At 46.3% G+C, this 16,071-nt stretch overlaps 1 protein-coding gene across 4 annotated transcripts; it reads right to left on the reverse strand.

Annotated features, from left to right (window-relative positions):
• Positions 1 to 657: 657 nt before the first annotated feature.
• LOC131901541 (cationic amino acid transporter 3-like) lies at positions 658 to 15,552 on the reverse strand. Of its 4 annotated transcripts, none has more exons than XM_059252658.1 (12): positions 15,453 to 15,552; positions 9,264 to 9,668; positions 7,397 to 7,555; positions 6,217 to 6,394; positions 4,371 to 4,483; positions 3,983 to 4,205; positions 3,709 to 3,848; positions 3,508 to 3,610; positions 3,173 to 3,384; positions 2,862 to 3,028; positions 1,245 to 1,353; positions 658 to 1,082 (listed from the first exon to the last, which is right to left on the reverse strand). In XM_059252658.1, the coding sequence occupies exons 2-12, from the start codon at positions 9,634 to 9,636 to the stop codon at positions 955 to 957; spliced, it is 1,905 nt and encodes a 634-aa protein (XP_059108641.1). In that variant the 5' UTR covers positions 9,637 to 9,668; positions 15,453 to 15,552; the 3' UTR covers positions 658 to 954. The 4 variants fall into 4 exon arrangements, with proteins under 4 accessions (XP_059108641.1, XP_059108644.1, XP_059108640.1 ...); XM_059252661.1 differs by having other exon boundaries at positions 9,264 to 9,665; positions 15,453 to 15,520; XM_059252657.1 differs by lacking the exon at positions 15,453 to 15,552 and adding an exon at positions 14,743 to 14,808.
• Between the last annotated feature and the right edge of the window lie 519 nt (positions 15,553 to 16,071).

Consider the following 16,071-nt stretch of genomic DNA (forward strand, 5'->3'; position numbering starts at 1 on the left):
TTTTGTTTTGTTTTTGTTTTTTTGGAGACAGGGTTTCTCTGTGTAGCCTTGGCTGTCATGGAACTGACTCTGTAGGCCAGGTTGGCCTCTGCTTCTCTAGAGCTGGGATTAAAGGTGTGTGCTACCACCCACCCACCCACCCCCATTTGGGGCCCCACATCTTAAACTAGAACAGAATGAGTTCATGATTTGACTCATTCACTAAGACCAGTCAGGAATGTAACAGGGCCCCAGACTAGCACAACTATGGGATGGAAGTACCATTCAGACTGTAAAACAGAGCACATAGACAGTACCACCTGCCAAAAACTAAAACAAAGATCTAATCCTTCAAAATCCATAGCTCTGGGAAAGTCTCTAAATGTGCTAATCTTGCTTTTGCACTTCTGTAGTTCTGCTTCCAGCTAGCTATTCTCGTTAACTGCATGAAGTCGGTCAACCCCGTGTAGTCGCCAATAAAGACTTTCTATTGGCTTAAACCCATGCCTGAGCAGTCTTCTCTGGTGAATACCCAACAATATCATAATTTTAAAAAAATCTCAAGTTCAAGGCTGACCTGGGCCATATAAGACTGACCTCATCCAAACCAAAAGGAAACAGATGAGCTAATCAGCTTGATTTAGCCATTCTACAATATGTAAGTAATATGCTACTCACAAATATATTAATTTTTATTGTCCGTTAAATAACTAAAGGGGCTAGGGATGTGGCTCATTGATAGAACACTTGCCTAGCGTACATAAAACCATGGATTCATTTCAGTGCAAAGGAAAAAAGTTAAGGAATTTGCTCACAGATAGCAACTTTAAAGTCCCATCTGCAGCCCATAAATATTCAAACTTTTCCTCAACCTGAAGACACCTGCAGGACTTGCCTCCGATGCACAAGGCTCTAAGTTCAACGGCCAGTACTGCCTCTCCACTATACATAGACACCCATAGGGTCTTTCTGCAGTTAAGCTAACTCAACACTGGGAGTATGTTCCTGGAGAGTCTGGGAGCTTGAGGCTGTTGCTGTTGGCTGTGGGTCATCCTTCTCTTCCAAGCTGTGCCAGATCCCATATCCAAAGTAGACAGCAAATCCTAAAAGGGAACAGAGCCGGTGAGGTGGAAATGGTCACTCCTCTACCGGGATGCCCGTCAGGGATTCTCCATGTGACCCCAGAGAGTTTCGAAGAGAGGCAATGAGAAGAATGTTGAACCCAGTTGACCAGGAATCTCTTCCCCAGAAAGCTACTCACTCACCGATCACCATCCAGATTCCAAAGCGGATCCAGGTCCCGACAGTCATTTGCATCATCAGGTAGACATTCACAAAGACACTCAGCACAGGGAGCACGGGCAGTGCTGGAACCTGTGAGCACAGCCTGTGAGCACGGGCAGTGCTGGAACCTGTGAGCACAGCCTGTGAGCACAGCCACCTACCTAAGCCCTCTCCCCCCAGAGCTGAAGATCCAGCCCCTATCTAGGCTCTGTGGTCAGTGCCTACTCATACCAGAGACCCCCATGGGATGTACCAGGAGGGACAGGTACTAAGCACAGAAGCACTGGGCTGGGAGTTGTGAGCAAATGGCTTCTTTTTGTGTTTAGTTGGTTGGTTTGATTTGTTTTCTCAAGAGAGGGTTTCTCTATGCAACTCTGGCTGTCCTGGAACTTGCTCTGTACACCAGGCTAACCTCAAATTCAGAGATCTACCTGCCTCTGCTTCCCAAGTGCTGGGATTAAAGATATATGCCACCACACCTGAGAGCAGATGTCTTCTTTCATGGACATGGGGTCTCAAATATCACAGGCTGACCTTGACCTGAACTTCTGATCCGCAACTCCCCTGTGCTGGAATTACTGTTATACACCACCTCTCCTGGTTTTTGCGGTGCTGGGATTATGCCCGAGGCTTTGGGCATTCTAAGCTCACCAGCTGACTACATTCTCATAGCCTTTTTTTCAGTACTGGGGATTATATCCAGATCCTCATGCATATTAACAAGTGCTCTGCCACTGAGTTACATCTCCCAGACTTGGGAGTGAAACTCACTTTGGGTTTTGTTAGATTTTTGGTTTAGTTTGTTTGGGTTGGGGGGCAGGGGTGATTTTGTTCTTGTTTGGGGGGAGGGGGTTTGAAGGGGACTTTTATTTTTGTTTGTTTGGTTGGTTGGCTGGTTGTTTGAGACAGGGCCTCATGCAGCTAAGCCTGGTCAATCTCAAACTCATTTGAACACCTGATCTTCCTCCTCCTGCTTCCCTAGGATTGAAAGTATAAACATGTACCAACATATCTGCATTATTTTTATTTTAAGACAGAATTTCACTAAATTGCCTGAGCTGGCCTAGAAGTTGCTGCAGCCTATGCTGGACTTTAAGGTGTGATCCTCCTGCCTCGGCCTCCTGAGTATCTGGGATCATACATCCATGGTGACATCTGGCTCTGTCCATTGGTGTATTGGGAGGGGCCTGTTTATTGGATTGGTTGTTTCTGAGACAGGCTATCACTATGTTGCCCTTGCTGACCTGACCAAGCTGGCCTCAACATCAGAGATTCCAGCCAGAAAGTGGTGGTGCACTCCTTTAACCCCGGCACTCAGGGGGGCAGAGGTGGTGGTCTCTGTGAGCTAAGACTAGGACTACACAGAGAAACCCTGTCTTGGGGCGGGGAGGGGGGGAGTTGGGGGGACCCTCAGCATTCCCCCTGCTCCTGTCGCCTGAGTGCTGGGATTAAAGACAAGGACCACCATGCCCTGCCTGTCCGTTGGTTTTATCAGTTCCCCACCCCTTCCTTCCCTGGTGATGTAAAACATGCTTAGACCGTAAGTCGGGCGTGACCATCTCTTAGGGTGGCTTCCCTGAGAAAAGCAAGTCACCCACCTTGAAGTGGAGAGGAGTGGTGCTCTGAGGCTGTCTCCAGATGACAATGACCACTCCGACAATGAGAAGCAACAGTGAAACAGCCACAGCTATCAAAACTGGGTCTCCAGAGAACAGCTGTCCAGGCCACTGGGCTAGGACCAGGCACAGGAACTTCAGAAGAAGGGCTGAAAATCAATTTGGGAGAAGCATGTCAGGACCCTGGGCCACATCCCACCAAATCCGTCTGTACTGTGTCTCCCCCTCTGCTAATGATGTCCCCCACATGCTGTCAGCTTCCAAATGCCCAAGGGGAAAGTCCTGGCACTCACCAAGCAGAGAGGCACATCGGTAGACAATCTGGCCCGATCTCAGAGTTGGCATGGTGTCTGTGGGGATACAGAGGCTCCTTGCAATTCCTGGAGTCCTTGCTGCGGAAACAGGCTCCGTGGATGAACAAAATTCAAGAGCCAGCTCCATCTCAACAGCTCCACTCTCAGATTTCTCCTTCTTACAAGAGTTTAAGTTCTGGTCTGGCTGGTACCTGAATGAGTGAGATAGCGTGGGAACATGACCAGCTGCCCCCATGAATCCAACAGACAGCCACAATAAGCATCCGGCCGACTTCATGACCCCGTAACCCTCAGCCAAAGTGAAGGAGTCTCACCTGAGGACCAGAACAGAGAAGGCCACCAAGGAATAGGAGAGCAGGGTTCCCATGGATGTGAGGTCCACCAGGTCACTGAGCTCAACAAGGAAAGCCATAAGCGCTAAAGTGATAAGAAGGAAAAATTGGTGTAGAAACTATGAGGAGTGTTAGCGCGTAGACACAGCCAAGCTGATGAAATTGATAGAGCTGGTTGTCTACCTGCGATAATTCCACAAAGGACAGTGGCTAGGACAGGGGTGTGTGTTCGAGGATGAACACGGGCGAGTCTCCGGAACAGGAGCCCATCTTCCGCCATGGAATAGACCACCCGAGGCACGGGGAAAATGGCACCTATGAGGCTATAAGGGAAAAGGAGACTCTTGATAGTGACAATAGGCAGGTCCTGCTCCTTTAGACATTTCCCTTCCCTCTCTTCTCTCCTTCTCAGGGGCAGCGACAGATAAGAATCCAGAGAGAAACCTTTGCTACCAACCTGGATGAAAGAGCACATAATGTTCCCACAGCCACTGCATACTGAGCAGGACCCCATCCAACGTGGATAAATGCCTGGGGCAAGGGACTGTCGGTGTGAATTTGGTAGTAGGGCATCATGAGGGTGAGTGCCGCGGAAACACCAAAGTACATCAGAAAGCAAACAAAGAGTGAGGTCACGATGCCCAGTGGGATGGCGCGCTGGGGGCAGCGGACCTCTTCCCCTGCAGGGAAGAAACAGACCTTGAGTCAGAAACATTCGCAGGCCACCACACAAACCCTCTCCCCCTCCCATACTCCCAAAAGCAGGCTGAACCTCCACCAGCCCTGTGTCCAAGGGTAGTCCAAACCATGACCATGCTTTTGATAGGACAGAGGGGCTACCATACCTGTGGTCGCAATACAATCGAAACCAATGAAGGCGAAGAAGCATGTTGCTGCACCACGGAGAATCCCATTCAGACCAAAAGGCACGAACCCTCCAGAGCCCAGAGGACCCAAGCTGTAGCAAGAGAAGAAAAGACGAAAACACTGCAGGGAAACAGGGCATGGTGGCGCATGCCTAAAATCCCCCAACTCAGGAACTGGACGCTGAAGGATCATGGGTTCACAGCCAACTCTGACCACATACCTCAGAGCCAGCCTGGGCTACATAGCAAGACCTTGTCTCAAAAAAAGAAAAACAGTGAGGATCCTGGACAAGGGATGCCAAGGTGTAACCGAGTTGGTAGAGTGCGTGCTTAGCATACATGAGGCTCTGGTTTGGTCCCAACACTGCATAGTGCGTGTGTAATCCTGGCACTTGGCAAGTGGAAGCAATTACATAGTGAGTTGGATGCCAGGCTGAAGTCCATGATACCTGACTCGAAAAACACTGTAAAGGGGACGACTAGAGGGATGACTGAGCAGCTTAGAGCACTGGCTGCTCTTCCAGAGGACCTGGGTTCAATTCCTAGCACCCATATGGTAGTTCACCTACATGTTTGACTCCAGTTATAAGGGATCCAAGGTCCTCTTCTGGCCTCCATGAGCACCAGGCATGCACACGGTGCATGTACATAGATATTCAGCCATCACTCACACATAAATATGAAACATTGCCAGGCATAGTGGCACACGCCTTTAACCCCAGCACTTGGGAGGCAGAGGCCAGTGAATCTCCGTGAGTTCAAGGCCAGCCTGATCTACATAGGGAGATCCAGAATGGCTAGAGCTACATAGTGAGACTCTGTCTTGAAAAAAACAAAATGTAAAATAAACAAGTCTTTAAAAAATAATTCAAAAGTCCAGGGTTATTTGAAACTAGAAAATATTTTCTCTGTAGAAAACAATAAAAATAAAAACATTTCCCAATAAGCCCTTTTAAGCCAAATAATAGCTGAATTATACATATACATACTGATTAGATTCTGGGAAACAGAAGAAGAAGAACCTGTTTTTATGTTCAAGCTATCTGTGTATTATTTCTCCTGCATTTGTACATAAAATGTTTTTACATTCAAAAAAAAGGGACAAGGGGCTGGAGAGATGGCTCAGAGGTTAAGAGCACCGACTGCTCCTCCAGAGGTCCTGAGTTCAAGTCCCAGCAACCACATGGTGGCCCACAACCATCTGTAATGAGATCTGGCACCCTCTTCTGTATACATAATAAATAAATAAATCTTTAAAAAATAAATAAATAAATAAAATAAAATTATATTCTGGAACTTAGGACCGCTAAACCTGCCCGTTAAAAAAAAAAAAAGGGACAAATACTATAGAATTGTATTACATGAAATATATAGAATATACAAATTCATAGAGACAGAAAGATTAGACGTTATCTCGAGATGGAAAAGAAAGGAATATAGAGCAATGATTTCCTAAGTACAGAATTTCTGTTTTGTGTGATGGGAAAAGCCCCACAAACGGACAGTAATATCAGGACATAATATCATGAATGTAATAATCAATACAATTAATGTAATTAATGAATATCATAAATATAGTTATTGAATAAATACTGCAAATGTAATCAATGAATACCACGAATGTAATTAATATCATGAGTGTAATTAATGAATGAGTGTAATTAAATAAATAAGTAAAATGAGTTAGTTATAGGCAATTTCCACTGTACCCCTCTGTTGGCCCACAGTTCTGGGCTGCTGTGTGCCTCATTCGGACCCACTAGCCAGACCCCTTACTCCCCACCCGGTCCTGGCTTGAGCTCGCTGTGTCCTGGGGGGCGCTGACCTGTCAGTGCCGTTGAGCCCCACCGCGGCCAGCTTGTAGTCCTCCTCCGTGAGCTGCCAGTTGTGTAGACTGCCCTTCACGAAGCCGGAGAGGGACACAAAGCACAGCACCAGGAGATTCACTCCTGTGAACACTCTGGTGACCAGGGCTGACTCCCGCGCTCCCAGGGCCAGGATTCCTGCAGGAAGACGGGACGAATGGGGAGGAGGCGGTGAACAGAAATCCTAAAGCGGCTGCCGTGGCACGCACCTGGACTACCAGCACACAAGTGGTGGAGTTAAGAGTTTCACCAACCCGGCCACCCAGGAAGGAAGAGCGTGGGTCAAAATCAAAATCTCAGGCCGGAGACATGGTTCATCGCTTAAGAGTAACAGCTGCTCTTGCAGAGGTACTCATATGGTGGCTGACCACCATCCATAATGCCTGTGTCAGGGGGTGCGATGCCTCCATCACCAGCACCATGCCACCAGGCAGATACTTGGGGCAACGTACGTACATGCAGGCAAAACGCAGACACATGAAATAAGTAAATCTTTTTTTTTTTTTTTTAATTTGGTCTTCATACAGCAGAAAGGCTTGCGAGATGGCTTATCGGGTAAAAAGCCTTGCCACCCGGCGGTGGTGGCGCACGTCTTTCATCCCGGCACTCGGGAGGCAGCAGGCGGATCTCTGTGAGTTCGAGGCCAGCCTGGTCTACAGAGCGAGTTCCAGGAAAGGTGCAAAGCCACACAGAGAAACCCTGTCTCAAAAAAACCAAAAAATAAATAAAATAAAATAAAATAAATAAAAAATAAAAAGTCTTGCCAAGATGACTGGCAACCTGAGTTCTGTCTCCAGGCCCTTAAATGGTAGAGAGAGCCATCTCGTCCACAGTTTGTCCCGTGACCTCCATATGCATGCACCCACATGCATACACATAAATAAATGTAATTACAGAAGTAGAAGCTAATTCTATGTTGGTGGGTCTCAGCAGAAGATTGAGGCAGAGGAAGGGTGTACCTCATACATCCAGTGGTTGAAAGCTAGGCATGCTGTTACCCAGCCTCCTACTACATACCCACAGCTCCCAGTACAGGGGAAGCCCTTGCCTCACTCTGCCCTCCTGTGCCTTGCATCTCACAACTTCCGCCAGCCACCATCCTCCCACAGACGCTCACAGCCCCTCTCCAGCCTGTCTCACCAGTGAGGAGCAAAACCAGGCCAAGTGCAAAAAAGTCTGGATACTCGGCCAAGAAGCTGGGCACTTGCATGGGGATGGCATGCTGCAGGGCTTGGGAGATGCGGTTCCCTATGAGGCTGTCAAAAGCTGCGCTCCAGGCCCGGGCCACACTGGCTGCACCTGCAGGAGGAAGAGGAGCCTTTTTTTACAAGCAGAAAGTGAACCCTTAGCATACAGAAAGAGAGAGAGAAATACCTAATCTCAATCACTGTTGGGGGGGGGTGAAAAACAGGAAAGATACATAACCTCAAAAGAGTTTCTTGGGTTAGGCATTTAGCTAGGTGGCAGAGTACTTACCTAGCACATACAAGGCCCTGGGTTTGAGCCCCAGCACTGCAAAATGGTGGTCTAGGAAATTTTCAACAACATAACAGATAAACACTCCAAAATGATGAAGAGCAGGTAAAACTTTATCTGCCTGGCATATACAAAGAATTCCTAGCCCAGCCTGCAGGCCATTAATCCCAGTACTCAGAAAGAAGAAAGGTTAGTGTGTAGAGAGAGTTCCCTGACAGCCAGGGCCACACAGAGAAACCCTGTCATCAACACACACACACACACACACACACACACACACACACACACACACATATATTCCTGGCAGGCTGAGTGTAGCGACTATGCCTATGATGAAGAGCAGGTAAAACTTTATCTGCTTTTTTTTGTTTGTTTTGTTTTGTTTTGTTTTGTGACAGGGTTTCTCTGTGTAGTTTTGGTGCCTGTCCCGGATCTTGCTCTGTAGAACAGGCTGGCCTCAAACTTGCAGAGATCTGCCTGGCTCTGCCTCCCGAGTGCTGGGATTAAAGGCCTGCACCACCACTGCCCGTAATCCAACTTTTAGGAGGTAGATGCTGGAGGATCAGGAGTTCAAGGTCATCCTCAGTTACACAGGAAGTTCAAGGCCAACCTACATGAAACCTTGACAAAAAGAAAAAGCCAGGCATGGAGGTGCACACCTTTAATCCTAGCATTCAGAAGGCAGAGACGGGGAAACTCTGAGTTCAAGGTCATCTTAATCTACTTAGTGAGTTCCAGGTCAGCCAGGGTGAGATATATATACATATATATATATATATATATATATATATATATATATATATATATATATATATATATATAATGAAACCCTATCTCAAAGCAGATGTGGTTGGAGAGGTGCTGAGGGATTAAGAGTGCATCACTCTTCCATAAGACCTGAGATCGATTTCCAGTATCCATATCAAGTGACCTGTAACTCCTGCTCCAGAGGACCAATGCCTCCAGCCTTTGCAGACATCTTCACTCCCATGTACACACATATACATAATTAAAAATAAAATAAACCTTAAAACAGAAAAGGAAAGAAGTGATGGGGGACCAGGCTAGGCCAAGTGGCACACGCCTATAATCCCAGCACGTGGTATGTAGAAGCAGGTATATCCAGGATTCAAAGCTGTCTTATGCTATATGGCAAAGCGAGTCTGGGCTACATGAGACCCTGATTTCATAAAAATAAAACCAGAACTCCTGTAAGGCATGGTGGGTCTCACACCTATATGCCTAGTGCTGGGAAGGCAAGGCTAGGAGTACCTCCACAAGTTTGAGAACATCTGATCTCCATAGTGAGACTGTCTCAACAAAAGGAAATCTGGCCATTCACTCTACAGATCATTTCTTTCAGATTAATCCTTAAGGAAGCAGCAAAAAAGAGAGAATGGCATCTGGAGTCCTACACTACCCAAGTCCCACCACCCAACTGACAATGCTTGTGAATAAGGGTAAAAACCCACTTTGCCCACCCCTCTCCGCCTCATCCCCACGCCCACTGGAAGACCCTACACCTACTCACCAATGATGTAGGAGAGAATGAGGTTCCAGCCAGTGATGAAAGCCAGCAGCTGGCCCACTGTGACATAGCTGTAGAGGTATGCCGAACCCGAACATGGCACCCTGGCCCCAAACTCCGCATAACAGAGTCCAGACAGCACAGAGGACAGGGCAGCCACTAAGAAGCAGATAATGATAGATGGTCCAGCTTTCTCTCTGGCTACCTCCCCAGCCAGGACGTACACGCCTGCTCCCAAGGTGCTGCCCACACCCAAGAACACCAGGTCCAAAGTGGTCAGGCATCTGGACAAGGGCGACTCAGACTGTTCATTTGTTGTCAGGGGCCGCCGGCGTACCAACTTCTGGCCAAAATGATGGACATTCTGCCACAACATCCTAGGTGCCTGGTGGAGGGATCCAAACTCTGCTGGAAAAAAACGGAGATGAGATATCAAGAATGATCACCTGACAGGGTGTGGTAGCCCACTCCTTTAATCCTAGCACTTAGGATGCAGAGGCGGGCAGATCTCTGAAAGTTCAAGTCCACTATGGTCTACATAGTGAGTCTCAGAACAGCCAGAGCTACCTAGTGAAACCCTGCCTCAGGAAAAACAAAACTGGCCGGGCGGTGGTGGCACACACCTTCAATCCCAGCACTCGGGAGGCAGGCGGATCTTTGTGAGTTCGAGGCCAGCCTGGTCTACAGAGCGAGATCCAGGAAAGGTGCAAAGCTACACAGAGAAACGCTGACTCGAAAAACCAAAAAGAAAAAAAGAAAAACAAAACTAAACAGAACAAAATAATGACAGTAATAATAATAATAATAATAATAAAGCCATGTGTCTTCAAACATAAATTAAAATTCCACCAATGCTCTTCAAAAACAACCCACTCTGCTTCCAAGTCAAACCACAAAAAAAATAGCTATAACTTAGCTAGGCAAGGTGGTGCATGCCTTTAATCCCAGCACTCTAAGAGGCAGAGGCAGGCAGATCTCTGTGAGTTTGAGGTCAGCCTGGTCTACAAAGTGAGTTCCTGAACAGCCAGAGCTGTTACAGAGAAACTTGTTTCAAAATAAAAAAAAATTAAAAAAAAAACTAAATAAAAATAAATGAATGAATGAATGAATGAATAAATTAGCTGTAACTTCCTGGTAGCTGTGTACCTGTCACCCAATCCCTCTAAGTGCACTCGATCTTCATCCTGCAGTAAGGTTGAAAGGTTGAGACCCCTCACTGTTCCAATAAAGCAGTCTCAGCCTGTTGAGATCAAATCTGTCTGCCTCTGGGTGTCCTGGAACTCGCTCTGTAGACCAGGCTGGCCTCAGACTCAGAGTTCCACCTGCCTCTGCCCAACCTAAAAATGAGATCTTTAAAAAGGAATGATTTTGATTGCACCTGGGCTTACAGGTGAACCTTGAGGTTTAGATAAACTGTTCACAAGACAGTTTCAGGCAGTGAGGTAGCAAGAGGGTTGAATTCCAGAATGATGACTCATACCTCTAATCCCATCATTCTGGATGGTGGGTCAGTTTTCCTGTTGTTGTTCTTTGTTTTTGTTGTTGTTTTGTGGGTTTGGTTTTGGGGGGTTTGGGGAGGGGAATTCTTTTTTTTTTTTTTTTTTTTCAAGACAGGGTTTTTCTGTGTAGTCCTGGATGTCCTGGAACTCACTCTGTAGACCAGGCTGGCCTCAAACTCAGAGATCCACCTGTCTCTGCCTCCCAAGTGCTGGGATTAAAGGTGTGTGCCACCACTGCCCAGCATGTGGCCAGTTTTAACTGCACAGAGTTGTGGCCAACTCAGTCCACTTTTACCAGTGGCACCAAAGCCAGCCACACAACATCACTGGCTATGATAAACTACTCACCATACCTAGTCGTACCTCAGTGTCCCAAGGAATCGTTTCCAGGACCCTCTGCAGATACCAAAATCCATAAATGCTAGTCTCTCACAGAAAACGGCTGTTTGCACAGAGCCTACCCACTTAGATACTTTCATTACAACTGTTGTTTTTTACAATCCTGGGGAACAAACTCTGAGTCTCACAAATGCAAAGTACATGCTCTACTGCAGAGTATCATGCCCACCCTAATTTTTTTCAACCCTGACAGATCTATACCTTGGAAAGATCTCTAGGGGCTAGAGAGATGACTACTCTTTCAGAGGACCCAGGTTCAATTCCCAGCACCCACATGGCAGCTCATACCTGTCTGTAACTCCAATTCCAAGGGATCTGACACCGTCACACAGACATACATGCAGGTAAAACATCAATGCCCATAAAATTAATTTTAAAAAATCTCTATATAGACCTAAGCTCAATGGACTGGAATTCAAACCCCCAAATCTTGTGTAAATGCCAGATGAATGCAGCAGCCCACCTTTAATTCTAGCCTCCAAAGGAAACAGAGGATCCCCAAAGTACGTTGCCTAGGAAGACTAGCCACATCAGTCAGTTCTGGGTTTGATTAAGAGACCCTGTCTCAGCTCGGTGGTGGTGGCACACACCTTTAATCCCAGCACTCGGGAGGCACAGGTAGGCAGATCTCTGTGAGTTCGAGGCTAGCCTGGTCTACAGAGTAAGATCCAGGACAGCCAGGACTGTTTCACAGAGAAACCCTGTCTCGAAAAATTTAAAAAAAAAAAAAAAAAAAAAAGAGAGAGAGAGACCCTGTCTCAGTGGGTAAGATAGAAGAGTGATAGAAGATGATTCTGGACCTCAAGCTCCACATGCACACAGCCCATCCATGTTCACACACACACACACACACACACACACACACACACACACATACACACCTCACACACACAAATGGAAAAAGAAAATGACATTCTTTTAGAATGAACCATGTGAAAAACACAGCTCTCACCTCAAACAGGGTAAAAGAGTTTATTCTGTAGCCAAATGTGAGCAACTATGAACATAGATTTAGGTTACCCCTAGTCCCATGTTCCAATGTAGAAGCAGTTTCATTCAGTTTTTATACTAAGGAGTTTGAAGTCAAGGTGCTTTTCAAATCCATTGGTGGAAATATTAAGTGGGTAGTTTCAGCAAAGAGAAATCTCAGCCACAGGCCTCAGATGTTCTCTGGTGGTTCAGACTTCTGGTTGTTGGAGAATAGGGTTTTGCTAAATTAATGCATTCCAAAGGGTTTTTATCTGCTAAATCATGGAATGTCAGGTCCAACAGAGAGCTATTTAGGAAATGACCACTTAGGGCACTCAAGATAAATAACAGCCCAAGATAAACTCTAAATTAGACTCTGGACCTGCAACATGCCAACCCCTTCACAATCATTAAGGTTCTAATCAATCATCGGTGTAGAATGTTAAGTTTGAAGACGTAGTTTCTTTCCTGAAACTTCTGTTCAGAGAATGAAAGCCAAGAAAGGAACCTCATAGCATCTAAACATATCCAGTCCCAACCTCTGACGACATAAAGTGGACACTCATATGTTTTTTCCCTACTGTACTCACAGCACAAATCACTTCTCTGACCCCCAAAATGTGCTAAGTAACCAGAATTACTATTGCTGTGATGAAACACCATGACCAAAAAGCCAGTTGGGGAGGAAACGGCTTATTTGGTTTACACACAGCACTGTTCATCATTGAAGAAAGGACAGGAACTCAAGCAGGGCAGGAACCTGGAGGCAGAAGCTGATGCAGACACCATGGAAGGATGCTGTTTACTGGCTTAATTCCCCATGGCTTACTTAGCCTATTTTCTTATAGAACCCGGGATTACCAGCTCAAGATTGGTACCACCCACAATGGGCTGGGTCCTCCCCCATCAATCCTAAGGAAGAAAATGCTCTACAGGCTTGCATACAGCCTGATCTTATGGAGGCATTTTCTTAATTGAGGCTCCCTCCTCTCAGACGACTTTAGCTTGTGTCAAGGTGATATAAAATTGTCCATCACGCCCTGTCACCCCAAAATGGCAGATACTAACTAAATGTCCATGCATCAAATCCAGTTCTGACACTATCTAGAGTTAACAGTGAATCCATAAATTCAAGGCTCCAACCCCCAAAACTGGCCCACTTTAGACCTACCCGCAACCCCAAGCCTCAGGAACTTCTGACCTATCAGCTACAAATTGGCCTCCCAAGACTCCCCATTTCCCAAATTTTATTAAAGAGCTAAATTGCCTCACAGAAATCAAGGAAACACTATTCTTACATCAATTATTTCTGGGGTTGCTTTAATTTTTGTTTTGATTTTTTTTTTTTTTTTTTTTTTTTTTTTTTTTTTGAGACAGGGTCTCACTGTGTAGCCCTGGCTGTCCTGAAACACACTATGAGGACCAGGCTGGCCTCAAACTCAGAGGTCCTCCTGCCTCTGCCTCCTAAGTGCTGGGATGATAGGTGTGCACCTCTATGCCTAGCTTGCTTATTTCATTTATTTGATTTGAAAATTAAACAGAATCTCGTGTCTCTCAGATCGGGTTCAAACTCATTCGGTAAAAATGGCTTGCACATGCGATCCTCCTGCCTCCCCTTCCCCATTGTTGGTAATATGTATAGGTTTAAGATACCTCAGCAGGTTTAAGTAGTGCTAGAGATGAAACCCAGGGTTTCCATAGTAACCAAGCACTCTATCAACTGAGCTAAATCCCTACAACTTGGACATTTTAAGCCTGGCATAGTGGCTCAGAGCTAAAATCAGAGCTCAGGAGACTGACATGAAGGTTTGCCAGGAATCTGAGGCTAGCCTGGGCTACAGACTGAAACCCTGTCCTGAGAAAACTGAGCAAGTTAAAACAAATAAAAGACATTTAAGCCGGGCGGTGGTGGTGCACACCTTTGTTCCCAGCACTCGGGAGGCAGAAGCGGGAAGATCTCTGTGAGTTCCAGGAAGCCTGCCTGGTCTACAGAGTGAGATCCAAGACTGCTAGGGCTGTTACACAGAGAAACCTTGTCTTGGAAAAACCAAAAGAGAGAGAGAGATTAAGCCAGGTATAGTGCTTCAAGCCTGTAATACCACCACTCAAGAGGCTGAGGTTAAAAAAAGAAGAAGAGAAAAGAAAACCTGGGATACAAAATGAGTTTCCCACCCTCCTGGTGTATAGACTTGAGACCCTGTCTTAATAAAACCAAAAGAAATACAAATAAGTAAGCAAACGGATTCATTTTGCTTGTCTGTTTTCTGTTTTGTTTTGTTTTTCAAGACAGCATTTCGGTGTAACAGTGCTGGCTGTCCTGCAACTTGCTTTGTGGACCACGCTGGCCTTGAATTTACAGTAATCCTCCTGCCTGTGCCTCCAGAGTGCTGGGATTAAAGGCCTGTGGCACCACCACCCTGCTGGATTCAAATTTTTCTTAAGGATACAAAGACAGCAAAGGAAGAGTAGGATGCGGCCTGGGAGGGTCCCCAGGGGGTGGGGAGACTGGAGGGAGAGGAGTGTTAGGGGGAGGGGGTTGGGGAACTAGGGGAGAGGGGGGAGACATGCAGTTGGGGCTGCCATTCTCCCAGCCACTTGATTAAGTCTTTCTTTACCTGCCTCCAAGACTCTGCTTCCAAAAGCCCTTTTAACCCTGCGTTCCTGGATCCTACGGGGGTAAAACTGACTGCTGAGAAGGTAACCAGAAAGGCTTGTTTGTTTGGATTCCTAAACGCCTCTCAATCAACATTCCTCCCAAACTTAGGGCGGACTTAATTCTGTAACTCACTTTGGGAAAGACAATTTCTATCTCCAGACTTGGCCCCAGGCGATGAAGTAGAGACAGAAACTGCCAACAAAAGCTTTAAAAAAAAAAAAAAAAAAAGCTCGGAGGCATGGTAATGCACACCTGGGATGCCAACGTAAGATATAGCCACAATTTGGAAACCAGGCTGAGCTACCGTGGCTTCTAAACTGGCAAGGCAGCCTGGTTTACACGGAGAGTTCCAGGCTGGCCAGGGTTACATACTGAGACCCAGTTTGGGAAAGAAAAAAAAAAAAAACAAAGGGAGGGGGCACCATCTTGGGCCGGTAGGATGGATCAATAGTAAAGGCACTTGCCACCAAGTCTGACCACACAAGTTCGAATCTCAGTCCTGCAGGTTGTACACCACAGGACTCATGTGTCCACATATATACACACTCATACACATAGAAAAGCTTTTTTTCCCCTTATCATACAATTCTCCAACTCCTTATCACACATATTTCCACCCACAGCAAAGCTGTGTGAAACACTCTTCCAAGAAAGTCCTCACAGACTTACCTGAGCCACTGTTGGAAACCCTGGAGCTTTGGGTCTGTTCCGGAGGCTGAGTTTGGGACCTGTGCCGGTCAGAAACTGAAGGTTCTTTAAGGCAGCAGGTAGGAGTCACAGCATTCAAATAGCTCCTGGAAAGTGCCTGGTAGGTAGGGTGGGGACAGAAAGGGAGAGACAGAGATCATCTGTCTTAAAGCAAGCGAAGCTTTCTTCCTAGTTTTTTTTTAGGCAGGGTCTCACTTTATAGACCAGGCTGGCTTTGAACTCACAGGAATCCCCTTGCCGATGCTTTCAGAATACTGGGATTAAAAATGCCTCTACACTTTTAACATTGTAATTAAAATAATAATAATAATACGGAGCTGGAGGGATGGTTCAGTGGCGGTTGCTACTCTCCCAGGGGACAGGGGCTCTGTTGCCAGCATTTATGCTTGGCCACCTGAAACGGCCTGTCACTCCAATTCCAGGAGATCTGACACCTCAGACTTCTGTGGGCACCTGTACTCATGGGCACATACCCCACCACACACTTATTCATATAATTTAAAATAATAAATCTTAAAAAAAAAAAAAAAAAAAAAAAGAGCCAGGCATGGTGGCACACAACTTTAATCCCAGCACTTAG

This window comes from Peromyscus eremicus, unplaced genomic scaffold (genome assembly GCF_949786415.1).
Source record: "Peromyscus eremicus unplaced genomic scaffold, PerEre_H2_v1 PerEre#2#unplaced_106, whole genome shotgun sequence".
In the NCBI taxonomy this organism is placed as follows: domain Eukaryota; kingdom Metazoa; phylum Chordata; class Mammalia; order Rodentia; family Cricetidae; genus Peromyscus; species Peromyscus eremicus.

What these genes read in the sequence shown, in the direction of transcription:
- LOC131901541 (XM_059252658.1), bottom strand. Translation starts at nt 9,636, where the DNA reads ATGTTGTGGCAGAATGTCCATCATTTTGGCCAGAAGTTGGTACGCCGG. An exon ending in CGATTGTATTGCGACCACAG is followed by an intron (nt 4,206 to 4,370) that starts GTATGGTAGCCC and finishes TCTTCCCTGCAG; the next exon opens with GGGAAGAGGTCCGCTGCCCC. An exon ending in CCACTCCTCTCCACTTCAAG is followed by an intron (nt 1,354 to 2,861) that starts GTGGGTGACTTG and finishes CTGTGCTCACAG; the next exon opens with GTTCCAGCACTGCCCGTGCT.